Source organism: Battus philenor, unplaced genomic scaffold (genome assembly GCF_028537555.1).
Source record: "Battus philenor isolate CCGP_79_NKW_IND1 unplaced genomic scaffold, ilBatPhil1.0.hap1 SCAF_2, whole genome shotgun sequence".
In the NCBI taxonomy this organism is placed as follows: Eukaryota; Metazoa; Arthropoda; class Insecta; order Lepidoptera; family Papilionidae; genus Battus; species Battus philenor.
The window spans coordinates 16,101,154-16,118,666 of NW_027181682.1; the positions used below are offsets into that span (position 1 = coordinate 16,101,154).

General features: G+C 33.7%; 2 protein-coding genes across 3 annotated transcripts; one reads left to right on the top strand and one right to left on the bottom strand.

The window, feature by feature from the left end:
- Positions 1–4,803: 4,803 nt before the first annotated feature.
- LOC137922362 (P2R1A-PPP2R2A-interacting phosphatase regulator 1) lies at positions 4,804–12,088 on the bottom strand. 2 transcript variants are annotated; one of them, XM_068765346.1, is made up of 4 exons: positions 11,774–12,088; positions 7,251–7,347; positions 6,472–6,656; positions 4,804–5,796 (listed from the first exon to the last, which is right to left on the bottom strand). In XM_068765346.1, exons 1-4 carry the CDS (start codon positions 11,878–11,880, stop codon positions 5,487–5,489), a joined length of 699 nt encoding a protein of 232 aa, XP_068621447.1. In that variant the 5' UTR covers positions 11,881–12,088; the 3' UTR covers positions 4,804–5,486. The 2 variants fall into 2 exon arrangements, with proteins under 2 accessions (XP_068621447.1, XP_068621446.1); XM_068765345.1 differs by having other exon boundaries at positions 7,251–7,350.
- Positions 12,089–12,501: 413 nt separating this feature from the next.
- Positions 12,502–17,171, top strand: Mppe (Metallophosphoesterase). Its single transcript, XM_068765378.1, has 6 exons — positions 12,502–12,592; positions 12,671–12,886; positions 13,171–13,333; positions 14,095–14,331; positions 15,623–15,845; positions 16,978–17,171. The coding sequence occupies exons 1-6, from the start codon at positions 12,573–12,575 to the stop codon at positions 17,166–17,168; spliced, it is 1,050 nt and encodes a 349-aa protein (XP_068621479.1). The 5' UTR covers positions 12,502–12,572; the 3' UTR covers positions 17,169–17,171.
- The last annotated feature ends 342 nt before the right edge of the window (positions 17,172–17,513 follow it).

A 17,513-nucleotide genomic window follows, 5' to 3' on the forward strand; every position in this document is an offset into this window, starting at 1 on the left:
TTGTTAATCTTTCTCCATGATGATAGGGTCAAACGGCCGATGCCGTTTGCGTATCGGACGGTGGAGTGTTTTGCTTGGCTTTTGAACATTGTACGCGTTGTTTCGTGCCGTAAGCTGACGACAGTGGACAACTTGGCTTTTTAATTTTACCGCTATATCTGTAAATTTTGCGTAGTACAACTCGTGGGTGAGTGAACCCGCGTGTGTGTGGTAGGTACTGTGCGAGCGAGACAGCGCTAGGGATTGACGTATGGCATACTATTGATTGATTGGGCGATCTCCATAAGAGCATTATGGAGATTGGCGTTCCGGCGAACGACTACCCACATTGGAAAAAAATACACTTTGAGGGTAGGCCTGTGTTTCAAAAGCGGAGACGAAGTAGGCAATTGTATTGGAAACATACAATATTTTTAATAGCAACATTATCGCTAATATGTCGATTATCAAAACATTTCTCTCCCGTAACATATTTGGAAAGAAAAGGCTGCTTTTTATTCAACTCCACAAATTCCAGAGGTAACAAAAACTTCGCTTTTCAGATGGTAATGGGAGAACGTAATATGGAAGTCGTTTCACACTTGGGAACCTCAATTCGGACTGGCATATATAATTTTTAATATCAAATTTAGCGTGCTCTATTTTTACCAGTGTCCTGATGCAAGGGTCCTCGAAGGAGGACCTCGGCGAGGCGTGACACTTCGTTTTTAGCATTCTGACTAAAAGGTGCCCGAAATAGCCATAATGTTGGCACTGGCAGAAGTGGTTAATATTCAATAACGCAGGGATGTTCAACATGCGGCCCGCGTTAAACATGCTTATGTCAAATATTTCTAAAAATAAATTTATTTTACCGATTATCTCTCATCAATAAATTGTCATAAAATTAATTATAATAAAAGCGGTAGTACGAGGGCCAAACTGAAAGTTTTTAGAACTGGCAACTTAAAAGCATTATATTAAAAAAATAAGTTTAAATATTGAAAATAGAACTCTTTACCAATAATATTGAGTATACATTTCATTCATTTGTCATTTGTTTTACGATTTGGCGGCAAATTGAAAATTGTCTGTGCACGTCAGAATGAATTTAAGCCGAGAAAATTTTCGTGCAATGATTTTTTATGACTTTCGATGTCATATAAGTCAACAAGAAAGTTATGATAGACTTCGATTGGCTTTTCACGATGAAGCCCCATCTCGTGCCACAGTTTACAACTGGTTTAATGAATTCAAACGTGGTCGAACTAATCTCACCGATGATTTGCGTGAGGGACGGCCTTTTACAGCGACGACTGAAGACAATATCAGTGTTGTGCGGCGTATGATAGAGACTGACAAAAGAGTGACCTATCAGCAGATTCGGTCAAGTCTAGGCATAGGTATGAGTCAAATGCACAAAATCCTCCATGAACATTTAGCGGTCAGGAAGCTTTGTGCCCGCTGGATACCGCATAATTTGACCGAGGCTCAAAAACTCCGCCGTGTTGATTGGTGCCGAGAAATGATCCAAAAATTTAACGGAGGTGACTCAAATGCTGTGTTCGACATACTAACGGGTGACGAAAGCTGGATTTACTGTTATTATCCGGAAACCAAAAGACAGTCTGCTCACTTCGGTGTTTCCTTCCGAAAAGTTGCCAACTAAAGTGAAGAGAGGTCGAAGTGTTGGAAAAAAGATGGTGGCCTCGTCCTTCGGAAAGACAGGTCATTACGCGACAGTTGTCTTAGAGGATCAGAAAACGGTTAATGCAGAGTGGTACACTAACAACTGTTTGCCACTTGTCTTGGAAAAAGTTCGAGAGAAACGACCTCGCAGCAGGATCCTCCTTCATCACGACAATGCCTCGTCGCACATCGCCAGGCAAACGATCGACTATTTGGCGACCTCAGACGTGGAATTACTGGGTCACCCGCCGTATAGCCCCGACCTCGCACCCTGCGATTTTTATTTATTCCCGAAAATAAAAGAAAAACTTCGAGGAAAACATTTTATGGACGCCGAAGAAGCAGTGGCTGCGTTTCAAAACGCCGTCGAAGAGACCCCTAAGGCCGAGTGGGCAAGGTGCTTTTCTCAATGGTTCCATCGAATGCGATGTATTGATGTAAATGGACGCTATTTTGAAAAGTTATAATAAAACTAATAACTTGCTAGAATGCTTAGTTTTTGATTTTCTAAGAACTTTCAGTTTGACCCTCGTACATACTAAACCGAAACAATTTATTAAAATGATCATTGATCAAGACTAAGCAATGCAAGATTAGAAAGTTGCAGATGTAGATACCCCTCCCCCCCCCCCAAGAATGAAAATTAATGGTTTGTATTTTGCATTAAAATTTGTACGTTAAATATCTAATTTCTCACTTTATTTCTAAATATTATTAACAAGTGTTAGATTATGTGCGGCAATAAAAAAAAATAAAAGAAATAAAAAAAATTAATTGACCCGTTGAATAAAAAGGTTGCTCACCCCTGCAGTAATGCATATCTATAGTTATTGAATTTTGTCGTCTCCTTTAGTTTATAAGTCCTATAGGCTTGCTTTTAACTGATTACTAATTATATATGTATTGTCTTATTGTCGTCTTGTTGCTATATATATGTTTGTATGTAGTGGTCACTTCGAAATAATGGCCTATAACAATATTATCTAGAAGATTCCGTAGAACAAGCCTAAACTCCCTCGGAAAAAACTTACAAAAGGTCACATAAACACCTGGTCTGAACCAAAACAATCTTCACAAATGCAAATTGACGACCAAAAAACATTTTTTTTTCTTCTCTATATTCTTCTTTTTATATTCTCCTACTGAAATACATTTCAGGCTGTATAACATATAAGGTAGCGAAGCCTAACTTTACAATAGAATAACAAATCAAGTACGGCCTTCACTTGATAGAGAATCCAGAAAATATGTTCACAGCTGCATTACACCAGAAATATGTCGGGATACGTAGGGTTACAATTATATGGATTGATATACATGACAATGATATGAACTGATGCCAGAAATATATGCTGAAGCAGTGAACATTCAACACTTCATCACCCTTTGCATCTGTTTAGAGATATAGTGATGGCAGAAGTGACAGTTACCTTCTGAGAAATTGTAATATATATATATATATATATATATATATATATATATATTACCATTTTCCACCTTGGTATCTAAAGTGGTCCACGTTATAAAAAAGGAGGTTCACAATTCGTAAAATATTTTTTCCATACTGAAGAATTTGTTATTAATTCTCAGCAATTTGTTATTTGACAAAACTTGCATATTCCATATTTAGGGCCGTTCATTTTCACAGTTAAATATAATCTTTAAATTTTTGTCGAGTTTTGGTATATATATTGTACTAATACATTATAAATGAAGTTGCAGGGATTCCAACATCATTTTAAAATTGGTTTACGAGAGAAAAAGTCTAAAATCCTTCGCATCACACCAATTAACACAGTTAACTTTTTACTTATCCGGAGATTTATCTATTCTTAAATATCTCGTGTGCGTTGTCTTACCGACGTTTCTTAGACAGTAAAGAGCACTTCAGCGATCTCTGGTGAACGCACCGCTTAACGAACTTTAGTGGTCGCAAAAGTGCTAGTCAGCTCCTGAGGAACGGCAATAAAAAATAAACTATCCGAAGATCTATCTATTCAAAGACAACTCATGTGCGTCTTTTTAATCGCCTCTTCCCTAGTCTCAGGCGATGACAAGCACTTTTCCAACCACTATGACAGCTCCGGTTGAAACATATTTCCATAGCACCACTAAATATCCTTTACAGCTCAGGTACCTCGCACATCTCTGGAGCCGCAGCTTCAAGATCTCATTCAATATTCTTGTAATTTTACTAGCTTCAACTACCCTCAAACCGAACGACAATAATGTTCGGTTACAAATATAAAGATACAACTCTACCCGTTTAAATAGCTTCTTATAAGGTTAGTACTATAGTGCTACCGATACAGCTGTAACGCGCCTTAGGTATATGCGCGGGGAGACAGCAGGGGGGAGGAGATATGTTACGAGTGACAAGCCCAGTTGAACTGCCCGCCATCTCTGGGATTTTTCATCTAAGCGACATACGAACTTTTCTAATCTAGTCCTACCGAAACCTCTGTACCGCGCCTTAGGTATTAACGCAACGAGACGGGGGGGGGGGGAGTGGCTGTAGGTCCGCATAAATTTATCGCAACTGGTACGACACTAAAGAGCTATGACTCTATAACTCTATCATATTAAATTGTTTGCATAGACATCTTCGTTTCAGAAATGAATGGTCCAAAGCTGGACATAGTGGGCTTATCGACATAGGTCTAACCTGCGGATACATAATCTCTCAGGTAAGAGGAGTAACTTAATATCGGAGTGTATAAAGTATATCTACAATAGTAGTATAGAAAAAAATCATTGCAACACTAAATTTTACATAAAACATATGTAAATATACTAAATGTTGCCATTTCATGTCAAGACGAAAACGTCACATTAACATGTTCCAGTTATTATTATTTGCAAAGCTGAGAAAAAAAAATAGAAGAAGTGTCATAAAAAATATTAAATAACATAAATTGTTCTCATGCATTCATCACCTACAATCTACCGTGAATATGATAATAAATTTAAGAATTATCCAATTTGAAAATGTCAATGTGGCAACACTTCATAAATATCAGGAAAAAATATTGCTTTAATGTCAAAATTCATTTGTACTGTTATCAACCAAACTTTTTTGAGAAAAAAAAAATAATTGTTTTTTTTAAACTGGCTACAAATTTAATCTGTAATAAATATAAACATTTATTACACATCTAACAGAATTTCATTAAGTTCTAGGCGTTACGTACAAAAGAATACCTTAGGAGGATACTGGCCACGTGTATGTCTTATAAAGTGTTGCCACAAAAAAAAATTCCCTGCATCTACAGACGTTCCAAATTCGAATAACATAGTAGACTGAACAACAAACACGGGATGATAATTAAATTAAACGCTACAAATGTCTTATAAGCTAGGTTCTATGTACAGCCGACGCGGGGACCGGTCGTGTATATACAATATAAAGTTTTGGATGCTTTGGCTATCGACGGAGCGGACGCCCCGTAACTAGGTCTACGTTATCCAAGTCCTACTAGGAACTCATTGTCGTAGGCACGCACCGACTGAACTGAACCTTCGGCGCACGGCACACGGTCCAAATTTGCTTGCCGGGGCACGATTTCCATTCGCAGGCGGCTAGTAAAAAAAAACCGTAAGCCATCGAGCACTTGTCGATCACTTCGGTATTCAGTAAAATTATGGAAGCCCACATTCGAAAACCTCTAAAAACCCGCCTAGTTATATCGTTGTGCTATAAAATTCATACAAACATTATTATAGAGTTTACACACTATCCGGGATATAATGAGGTCTATAATTACGTGCATACGCGGAGGTATATCGCGGATGTAATCGTGTCCCCGGAGCGTGAGCTATTAGCTGGGGTTCGGCGACTTGTGGTTCTCGGGCTCTAGCGACTCGAGCATGGGCTGCGCGCGTGGGGACACGGGTCGGAAGGTACACTCGAGGGAGTCGGAGTCAGGCGTGCCTGGTGTTGAAGGTGTGAGGCGACCGGCGCACATGCGCTTCGAGTGAGGAGTCTCCGCGTCGTCGCAGCGCCTCTTGCCGGCGAGCACCGTGGGCCTGCTCACCGGGCTCAAGGTGGCCGCTCGGATCGCGATGGGTGATAGACTTCGTCGCGTCGTGTACTTTCGAGTCGGCGACGGCGACACCACCGGCGAGAACCTGCAACAAACGTACATGGTAAAGAACGTAATCATCATTTAACATCCACTAGACATAAACCTGCTCTGACCATAAGCGGTCTGTACCCAATGTTCTTCCAGCATGCAGTATAAGAAATAATACGCCAGCCTTTATTATATTAAAAACTATTTTACTCAGCAAATATGTGACATCCCATTGTTTAAAAACAGATGTGGCGAAAAGCCATGCCACATACCACTAACCTTATAAGTACATATGACTTATTTCACAACACTAGACTTTCTAGACCGAAAACTGTGTAAAGTGCTCTCAATAATCTAATGAAAAATTATATTAACACCTGAGTAATTCTAACACTTGAACAAACACATAAACATACTTCACATACGCATACAAACAATAAGGAATAATATTGTTTTACTTTTTAATTTTCATATTTTTTATGCAGAATATTCGTTTTATGAAGAATAGAGAAGCTGATGGCTATAACAATTTATAACTAGTTGCCAATGGCATACTTAATTTATACACCCTATAATTTAAATTAAATTAATAAATAAAATGAGTACATATGGCAAAAAAAAATGCAACACCCTACTAATAAAGGAAAAAAAATATGCTACATTGACTTGGCACGTGAGCATGTATGGCGAAAAGCTTGGCCACGCCTCTTACCTAAAAGCCACTACTAACCTGGCGAGCCGCGTGGGGGAATGCGCCATGCCGGCGACCAGGGTTAGGTCCTCGCAGGACTGGCCCATCTGCATGGCGCAGTGCACCTCGCGCTCGTGGGCCACCTCGCGCGTATTGCTCACGTCGGCGCATTCCTCGGCGCGCAGCTGGCTCACGCGTGGCGTCATACGCCGACCCCATACGCTCTGCGACACATATACACCATATTAAGTTACAAGTAACATCTTTGACACAGCCTTAAACAATAAAGTCAAGTTCAATATATTTGTGTTAATATCATGTACATGTATAATAATTATAAGAAACTAAAAAAATAGGATGTCCATAGAGTATTTACAAGGAAAGGGTATACCAAAGTTTTGACTGCAAAAACTCCAATTCATTTATCCACAAAACATAATTGGACTACTATTTATAAAATTCAAAAAATATATTAAAGTTAAATTGATGGTAAAAGCTTATTATTCAATAAACGATTATTTAAATGACAACAATCCTTGGCAGTGATGTCGCTTAATTATTTTGATTTCATTTAAACTATATCTGATAAAGTGTACATGTATAAATCTGTATCATTAAACATTATCAAAAGATGTTTTGTTGTGGAGTCTCCTTGCGAAGCAGAGTAATCAAAAATAAAATAGATTAAATAAATAATAAACTGATGATCAATAAGAGGTCTGTTATTTTATCATTATCTACATTATTAAAAATGTCCCTAAAAGTTAGGTTGTCACCCGCAACCTACTCGCTACAATGTTTCATACATTTATACTAACAGACAAGTTGATGGGGGCTGAAAGTGGGCTTGAACTACCGCTGTGTCTCCGCGTGCGCGACAGGTTGCTGTTTGAGAACATGCTGAAGAACGACGTACTCCTGGAACAACATACTTTTCAATTTAACTTGCAACAGGATATTTTTTATTACTTAGTCAAGTTATTACATAAGACAAGATTGATAAATGGTATGATTTGTTATAGATGTAAAAGCTTTAGACGAGTGAAGAATACACCTATTTACAATCACCCTTAAAGTGATTGATCTGACATATATTACATTACTTATATTCTTCTACAAGATTGTGGCATGCCTATAACTTCTGGCAGAAAAAAGTCTGCAGGGATGAATATGAAACAATAATTCATTTTAAAGTCACAGTCCAAAAAAAAAACCCAAGAAGTTGTGGCTGGAATGTGTAAAGGAAGATTTCAGGAGTATGGAAAGGTAGACATCTTAGCAAACAATGGCGAAGGATAGAGCGAGATGGATGAGAATCATGGAGGCGCCACAGGAGGAATAAGATGCCATAATCCAAATAATGAAAATTTTTTTTCTCAATTTAATATTATTATGTTTTCTTAAACCTGGAAATTTTGATTAGTCAACCATAGATTACACATCTTTAAAGATTTTACATCTATAACCAATCATCCTGTATATATCTAAAATTAAACATTACAATGTCAGCATGCATTATGAAAAGTGATACATAACATAAAACTGGAAAAAAATTACCTAATATTACTAATTATTATATATTTTTAATAAACACATTCATTGCATTAGATCTGAAAGATCCCTCGAATTTTGTTTTATTGCAACAAACAAAAACATTGTCATACCATGCAAGGCCATGTTCAGAGTTCCTCATGTATGATTGAATATGATTCAATAGCATAATAAAGTTATATAAGGGACTTATCAGATCTCATATGCAGTACAGAAAATTTTAGTTATTTTGTATTCTTCTAGAAACAACAAGCAAGCTTGTTTCAGTCATAAGTTGTCCACTGGTAGACATAGGCCTCTCTCTTAGATAACCTAACTTAAAACCTACTTCACATTTCTAAGATCTCATTGCAGACTGCCTAAAAACCAACCACAATCCAGTTGTCCTTCCCCTTGGAGGGCATGATAAACTGATCATACACTTCAGGTGGTGAACAAAAATATTATTATTACCATCACACATAACAAAGATAAAATGCTGTGAAAGATTGTATATTACAAAAAAATAGCACTTTATTATCTATGTCATTTATTTTTATCTAGGCTACACCATTTAACATCACATAGATCTCTGTCAAACTTTATAAGACAATACAGAAAACAAATGCATAATCTTAGGCATTTTAAAATTTAGAATCTTTAAATCTTTAAATTTAAAATGTCATTTCTGTCATCATAAGTTACAGAAAAACTGATCTATTTTTACAACTCTGGCATTGAAAATTTATTTATACTAGATGGCAAAAGGTTGTTGATAACAAAGGTGAATATATTGTTGATAAGTTATAAAAACTTGAAATGTAGTCGTGTGAATTTAACTTAAGAAAGTGACATTACTTTTCGGCCCCCCTAATACATCTAAATATATGGAACTTGGTTGTCTTATTTATATGATTGATATTGTTAAGAACGAGCTACACAGCCCTCTAAAATAATAAACACGGAACCCTAGGAACAAGAAATAAACACTCGTGACCTTTATTATTGATGATATGAGTTATTTATAGATATGGAAAATATCCAGTCTCCCTATTACAATAACTTGGTTCAATATTTTCACTGTTCGTGGCTGCAAGACCCTAGTAATTTTCAAACATTTGTATGCATATATGCATTGTAAAATGCCTCCTAGAATTATCATTACTCATATTTACTACAATCATTTTATATATTACAAAATTATATAGAGTTTACATTAATCTAAAATTATATATGTTAAAAACAATCCTTCAGTTTACAATTATTAAACTAAAATTAACATACACTTCAAGGTCAAACAAAAATCCCTTCTTTTAATTCTACCAAAATGCTTACTTTCCTTTTTGAGAACAACCTACATGTCATTGTTAAGTATATTATATATTTTAAAAAATATATAGCAATCAATAAGGAATGGACATAGTTCATAAGCCTGCTATTTTTACCCTAACCATTACCATAGCCATGAACAGTGGAGCCACCTAGGACTAAGAAACCAACTTGTATTGTGGTTCATCATTCATGGGGAATATACCATAGTTACTATGCTTAGGGATGGCGATAGCAGTATTATGTTAAGGTATGCAGAGTATGCTACCCTTCATCTTGAAACTGATTCCTATGTCACCTTACACAACCCTCACACAAGAAAATGGGCTGTGCCTATGATAATCCATACCCATATATCAAGTAGTATAGTATTACGTTACAACTATTCCTATTGTCAATGTATAAACATTACCTAAAATAAGTTTAAGGTTAAAGAAGGTGACAAACACTATTAAAGTTATTACTTGCTTGCAAAATATAAATATTTGTGTGACCGGAAAGTAATGTCGCTTTCTTAAGATAAATTCACATGACTACATTTTAACAAGTTTTTATTTCTAATTAACAATATATTCACCTTTGTTATCAGAAACCTTTTGCCATCTAGTATACAAGTTTTCAATTGTGGAGCTGTAAAAATCAATCGTTTCTTCTGTTAAATGAGTTAACAGATACTATATTACTTTCCGGTCCCCCTAATATATGTCTGTAAAAACTAGCAGAAATGTGAATGTCTACAACACTATCATAGATATATTTCTACAATGAAAAAGAAACATAAAAATTGGTTAAGTGTTATACAAGTTATAGCTTTAAAAAAAAAACGAATTTCATGATAAATGCCGGCTCAGGGCATAGTCTACAGCATAAAGTGCATGCAAACAATGTATCAAACTACTACACTAAACTTTTTCCACTAGCTTTTATAACCCTTGCCTTTAAATTACAAATATATATTCTCAATAGGTTTATATGGTAGAGAGAGATGAATGATAATCTTGGAAATGAATATAATGCCGTCATTTTAAGTTGCTAACTATTTTTACCACTATTTCATTCTCTAAATCACAGAGATGCTTGAAATTTTATCGTCTTCTTTGTTGTACAACAATTATTTAAGTTTTTGACTAATTTTCATCATTATAACAATCATATAATACAAAACATGTCAATAAACTATCAGATACATTACTTAATATAAATTTGCTATTTTATATATAAAATGATTACAATGTGTTACTTTATATAAAGTAAACATAAAAATAGGCCTTATAAGCTAATTGATACTGACTAATTATTTGAAAGCATACACAATAAAATCTTAAAAAAAAGTTGCTAACAAGTTATTCAAACAAAAATATGTATAATATTAAGTTTCATGTAGTTTTATGTTGCGCAGAAAAGACTCTGTTTCAAATAAACACTGAAAATGCATATTTTAATATTAAAAGATCATAACATTATGCTTTATGGACAATGATTATACCTGATGTAATATTTACAGCCAGTTATTCTCATGAAGAACATCAAATGATCAAAATCAAATGATCCTGTTAAAGTCTATGGTTAAGCAATAGCACTCATAAAACTATACTAAACAAAATAAAGCTTACAATAAATGATCAGAACTTTTGGATTTTTTTAAAACATAAAAAAACTAATTAAAAATAGTAATAATTGGTATAGTTCATTATTGCCTTAGAGCATGATTAGTTTAGTTAATAAACTAATCTTACTAATTTAGAATTTACACCTTAAAATATACTGATTATATGTAATTTTAATTGTATATCAACAATTAAGTAACTTAAAATTTATTAAGATATTTGTAACTCAGATTATAATAAAATTCTGATATTAATTTAAAACCTAAAAAATTTTAATTGTACTGGTAGAACATAAAAATATAAAAAAAATATAAAAGAAAAACTAAAAATTTTATTATTAACTTAAAACATTTCAATTAAGAGATAAGTGCACATAATTACCAATTAACAGACCAATTACTTCATTGCACTGTGAACTTTGAAATTTATTGGTAATGTAATAAATGAATGTGTAATTTGGATATATAGAAATCCTTAGTTAACATGCAACTATAATATTTTTATTGAAACTTACACAAAAAAAACTGATACAATGCAGTATAACATGTACACTCAAGAACATAAAATCTCTGCATTAAAAGCAGCCATAAAATATTGACTGTTTAGAAATAGAAATGAAAACTGTTTTGCAATTCAAAACACTGACAGACAGACAATACCCCTCATAAATCTGAATACAAAGAAAATTTTCATGAATACACTGAAGTCGTAAGTACGCAAACTCGGTTCTAGCGGAATATTACGTCCTAAAATTTGAACGACGCGCAAACATAACACTAAATACGGGCAAAGCATCTATTAGCGACCTGAGCAGCTGTCAGAAATAGTCAGCGAAATGACCGACTACCATCCCGTGGGAGTCGAGTCTACTTTACCTGGGCGCTGTGTTCGTTGTGGGCGATGTGACTGCGGTTGAGGGCGCCTCATTGATGAGAGGTGCGCTGCTGCACCTTTTCAATATGTTAGGTGCATCCACATCCATTATCTAGAGACAACATTCATTCACTGACGTATTGCCTAGGCATATACATACGGCTTGCCGACACGATTCAATATCTACTGTTTATGTAACACTGTAAGTGCACTTCAAAAAAGTCTAATATACAAACTACACTACCATTACGACTACGAACATATAAAATATAACGCGTAAATAAAATTATAACATAAAATAAAATTAAAATACGCTACTCGGGAAGCTAAAAAGAGGCTCGAAGCTGACCTGTCAAACCGCCGCAATAATAACGTTCAAAAATGTTTGTGTAAATTAATGTTGTTGGTCTAATTTCATTGAAAATATATTTATAAAAACTAAATATGTTTGTAATGATACTTTCTCTTAATTACAAACAGATTTTATATTTAAATGAAATAGAATAAAGCTTGCTAAAAGTTTATTACGTTCCGTAATAAGTAAATCAAAAGATTCGTATTATATTATATATCTATAAATATTGTTTCAATAATATAAATAACAAACGCTGCGTTTAACTCATATAAATGTATATATAAATATAAATATTTTTAGGATCCGTCGTAAAATATTCGTTGTCAGAAACGGAATATTCAAAACTTGTAGATTTTGTGTTTGTTATCGTATAGTTTTATCTTAATACTTCAAACTCTAAAAAATATCTTAATTTCGTGTATTAAACAAATAGTTATAATAACAAAATGATTATTAGGAGACGAAGGTATGAATATACTTATATAATGGGTGTGGTAAATTACATTTTAATAGAAATAATTGAATTTTTTTTCCAACGTTTTAGTGTGATGATTAAGTATTTCTTAGCGTTTGTCTTGGGCGCTGTTTTGTACAATGAATGGTTCGTTTACGCGATGCAACCTTATTACTGGCACAACATTAAGTGTCCCCAAGAAGATACGTCTTGCACCAAGATAATGTTCATCGCAGATCCACAAATACAGGGCGAAATGGCGAAACCACCACCCTTGAGTTATCTTTTTAATTGGGACAGTGATAGGTTTGTATAAGCTCATTTTTTTATATTTCATAAATTAAACTATTTTATTAATACGTTAAACACTAATGACATCTATCCTAAGTATACTAACCATATAAAAGATCGCCCGAGTAGTATTGAATCAAAAGTTCTAGAAAACAATTTTCGAAATTACTGCTAAAATTATTATTAACATATAAATAATAATGTTGTAATTTTGGTGTACATAATATAATTAATCACCTATTACATCTACGCAATAGATTTACTAAATGGTTTTTGCATATATTTAAGCCAAATTTCAGGTTCTTGAGATCAACATTCACAGTTGCATTGAAGCACTTCCAGCCTGATGTCCTTGTTTACCTTGGTGACCTGATGGATGAGGGATCTATTGCGACAATGGTGCAATTCCATTATTATGTTAAACGTCTGTCCAATATATTTGATGTGTCTTATCCTGTTACAGTAAGTTGATACATTAAAAAAAGTTTTAGTTCTGTCAAAAATAACTACTTGATAAAATAAAAATGGTAATAACATGATACCTATTTTCATTGGTACAATGTATTACAATTTTAAATACACTTTTATAATATTGGGACATAAACATCCTTCTAGTAAAAGCATGTGGGTTCTTTTCTCTCTAAAAAAAGTTTCCCTCGCAGGTTTTTTTTACTGTTTTTGCACAGTAAGCATGTTATAAACCATGATTTTTGTGGAAGCTTTGATAGGATGAATGTATAGCTCATTTCTAATCAAGCTTTAAAGCCTTTGGTTAACTATTAATAATACATTTCATATCAAGGTCAAAAATTGTTAAATAAGTCACAAAATATTAGTATTATTGAACATATTCTTTCTTCCACAATCATTTGAAGGACTTAGCTCTTAGCTTTCAAGATTTTACCCCTATTTTCAATCATGATCTTAAATATGTTACATTCATTAATTTTTTCTATTGCAATTCAACAGGCTATTAACTTCTGGCAGTTCTAAGTCTGCAGGAATATATAGTAATATAGTATATTTCTGTTTCTTTCTATACTATCATTACATTATGTATTATTTCTAACAATATTTAGTTCAGGATAAATGTATCATACATATATGGACAGCAAATGAACTATACATTCACCTCTTTGTTTCTCTTCTTAAAGTATTAGTAAAATTTATTTCTATTTCTTAAGTCATTGCCAGTTCATTAGTCTCTTCTATTTTGTTTATAGCAAGTATGGCTACCCGGAGACAATGATATTGGAGGTGAAAATGAACCGATCAGAAAAGACAAACTTGAGGAATTTGAAAAAGTGTTTGATCAACCCGCAGTAATCAATTTCAAGAATATATCATTTTACAAAGTGAATGGCATCACTCACTCTTTTCCGCATTCAACTGAAAATGATAATTATAAGATTGTTGTCTCACATTACCCTACTTTATGGAGGTCTCCCTTTGGTAAACAGGTATGTTGTTATAACCACAAACTTATTTTTTAATTATTAACCATTATTTTTTAATCCCAATCACAAGACCATTGACCCTGTTAAGATTTACAGAAAATTATGGATACAGGCTGCTTCCAACCTGTCTCTTTAGTGATTAGGACTATGTCCAGAAGTGGATGTCTTATGGCTAACATAATCATGATGATTTGTGGATCAACAGTATGTACTATACATATGCAAATATATATATATATATATATATATATATATATATATAAATATTTGCGTGTGTGTGTGTGTACATAACAGACTTTGTTGCACAGGCATCACAAATCTGCTACCTTCATAGTAGGTGAATCAGGAATTTTAGCACTGAGACACTATTCATAGCCATTGTGATATCAGTCAGCTAAGCATGGTGTTGAATAACTACTGAATAGTTTATTTATTCTTCAAAATCAATTTCATCACCTCTAAAACAATGCCTGTCTGATAAAACACACTTTTGCCAACTCTTTTTTCAGTTTGTGTAATATTCGGAATAGTATTTTTCTAGTATAGCTTTCAAGACCTTCATTGATTTTATTTCATTTCCTCATTCGTGTCATAAGGGCGTCCCCTGCATTGGCCTTTTGAAATTGTTGAACAACCAGAAGTTGCGCGGAGCCAAATCAGGCAAATACAGTGGTTGCAGTATGATATGAGTCGAATTTTTGACGCTTTTTCAAAAAAAATAAGCGATATTTGTACTAATCGAAACTTGGTGCATTCAAAAACATCTTTCAAAACGGTTTAGGCTGAGCCAAATGATATTCTAACTTTTGACAAACGGATACTTGGCAAATGTTGTAGACAGTCCTAAAATCTAGGAAAAGTTTTACCCGCATGCATTAGAAAGGCGGGTCACCTTACTTTTTGATCACACTAGTATTTATGACATCAAATTTAATTAACGATTTCTAGGTTATTGTAAATAGAGGGAGAAAATTAATATAAAAAACAATTATGTGGGAGAAATAGCATCAGTAACCTTAGATTAAGGGATTTATCATGGGATGCTACACTGTTATAGAGAGTTTAGTTTGTTACACTAACATCATCAAGCTACCCCCATTGTAACTACACAGAATAAACTTTGCTTAGTCAGTATCTCTCAATATCCTGGAACTGGTTCATCAGATATGAGTCTGCTGATGCCATTATATTTAGGTCAAGAATGTGTAGTGACACTCTGACCAGCTGTGGGAAGTAGTGACAAGAGGTAACAAGTACAAAGATAAAAACTATATTTTATGTAATTTAATTTCAGGTTAACGAAGCGATCCAGCCTAATGTTTATTTCTGTGCACATGAGCACAAGTCAAAATACATGATCAAAGACAAGGATTGGAGGAATGTAGCCGCAAGAATTTTGAAGCCCGGAGACTCTGTTTTAAGCATTGAGAAGAGTAAGGGTGATATTTACGAGATATATGTACCAACATGTTCATACAGAATGGGAACAGACTCTATAGGTTACGGAGCAGCAATCGGTGAGTTTTTATTAAAGTAATACTATTAAATTACAATTTCTTTAGTTTATTATATATATATATATATATATATATATATATAAATATATATATTTATATATATATAAATATAATCTGTGACAGACATTAAATACAAGATAATGTACTAACATAAAAATATAGTACATAAGAATTAGTGGTCTTATGTAATATCTTGCATACAACCTCTATATTGATTGGAATAGATTTGTATTTTAATTGAGAAGTCTTGATTGATATGCAAAAATAATATAAATAAATAGGTACTAATGTAACATTGACTGATAGTTTAAAACACACAGACACACACACACATATATATAGCTTAAATAAAATATATAATAACTAGGTGCACTCAAGAACATAATTTTTCTTAAATATACCTAATTTACCAGTTTCCACAACAATTTAATGTGCAGTTTTTTAATCTATAGAATACATACAGACACACATGAATATATACAGAGTATACATACACTAAATTCTAAAATACATAATTTGTTTTTTCAAATGAGACAGCAAACTACACCAAATTATATGCAGGGTTCTTAATCTGCTCTGCCCCCTCCATAATTCATTAGCGTAAGGTTGATGTGATCTAGATGAAGGTTTAAAAAGAAATTTAAATACCTTATAACTATCTATGAAATTTATAAACCTAATATGTATGTTCTGAATGTTCTGTTTCTAAATTTTTAAATTAAAAATAAACCTTCCATCAAGAAAATTTGATATAATACTGTTCAATGTTAAAATTTAAAAAAAAATTGTTTTCCCACTGATAATATGTAGCCAGCCAAGTTTCATCATTTTGACTTTTTTTTTTAATTATACAAGTCTATTTCTATTGTTTAAGTTATTACGAGTCAATTAGGGGACTCTGTGAGTCTAAGCTAGTATTCAGGTGAGCAGCAGTTCTCCTGGACCTAACTTGGTACTGCCCCCATTACCATCTGATGTCCCTTGTATTGTTCAATTGTTTTTATTCTAGAGGATATTGATGCTTACGCAATCTCTCTCTAAGAATTAGATTTTATCTCTTGCTTAGCTTGCACATTAATCAGCAATAAGCTATCTGCTTTATTTATAATTATATTGTAAACATTTGTTACAGTTGAAAACAATCAGCTAATGCGGTACACCGTGTTCTGGTCTCCGAGGAGATTCCCATACTTATATGTGTATGCTGCATTTCTTATAATCATTGTTATTTACACATTCATTTATTGTTTGGGAAAAATGATATATACATGTTCTTCGGTTCCAAAAACCAGCTCAACGGTTCCACTGTTACAAATAATTTAACAAGTTTACATGGAATATGATGATTATATATATTAGCATATATATCTTGAAATTTCTACTTGACAAAAAAATTTAATATATCATTTTTACTTTTTAATTAGAGCAGTGGTAGCACAGTGGTAGAGGAATGAAACTTGTAATCATAGGTCACTGGTTCATTTCTCGAACAATCTTATATAATTCACACTTTGTCCATTAATTATATAGGATTGCCACTGCCTCACAAATAAGTTTCCAGACGATTGGCAGCAGTGTTATCTGCCTGCCATATCACACTGCAATCGCCAACGCGCCTGCCAAGCGTCGCGATTATGATATATCCCCTATTGATATTTTTAGGGGAGT

What these genes read in the sequence shown, in the direction of transcription:
- LOC137922362 (XM_068765345.1), bottom strand. Translation starts at nt 11,880, where the DNA reads ATGGATGTGGATGCACCTAACATATTGAAAAGGTGCAGCAGCGCACCT. An exon ending in ACAACGAACACAGCGCCCAG is followed by an intron (nt 7,351 to 11,773) that starts GTAAAGTAGACT and finishes ATGTTGTTCCAG; the next exon opens with GAGTACGTCGTTCTTCAGCA. An exon ending in CAGCCCCCATCAACTTGTCT is followed by an intron (nt 6,657 to 7,250) that starts GTTAGTATAAAT and finishes TATGTGTCGCAG; the next exon opens with AGCGTATGGGGTCGGCGTAT.
- Mppe (XM_068765378.1), top strand. Translation starts at nt 12,573, where the DNA reads ATGATTATTAGGAGACGAAG. An exon ending in TTTAATTGGGACAGTGATAG is followed by an intron (nt 12,887 to 13,170) that starts GTTTGTATAAGC and finishes GCCAAATTTCAG; the next exon opens with GTTCTTGAGATCAACATTCA. An exon ending in AGGTTACGGAGCAGCAATCG is followed by an intron (nt 15,846 to 16,977) that starts GTGAGTTTTTAT and finishes CATTTGTTACAG; the next exon opens with TTGAAAACAATCAGCTAATG.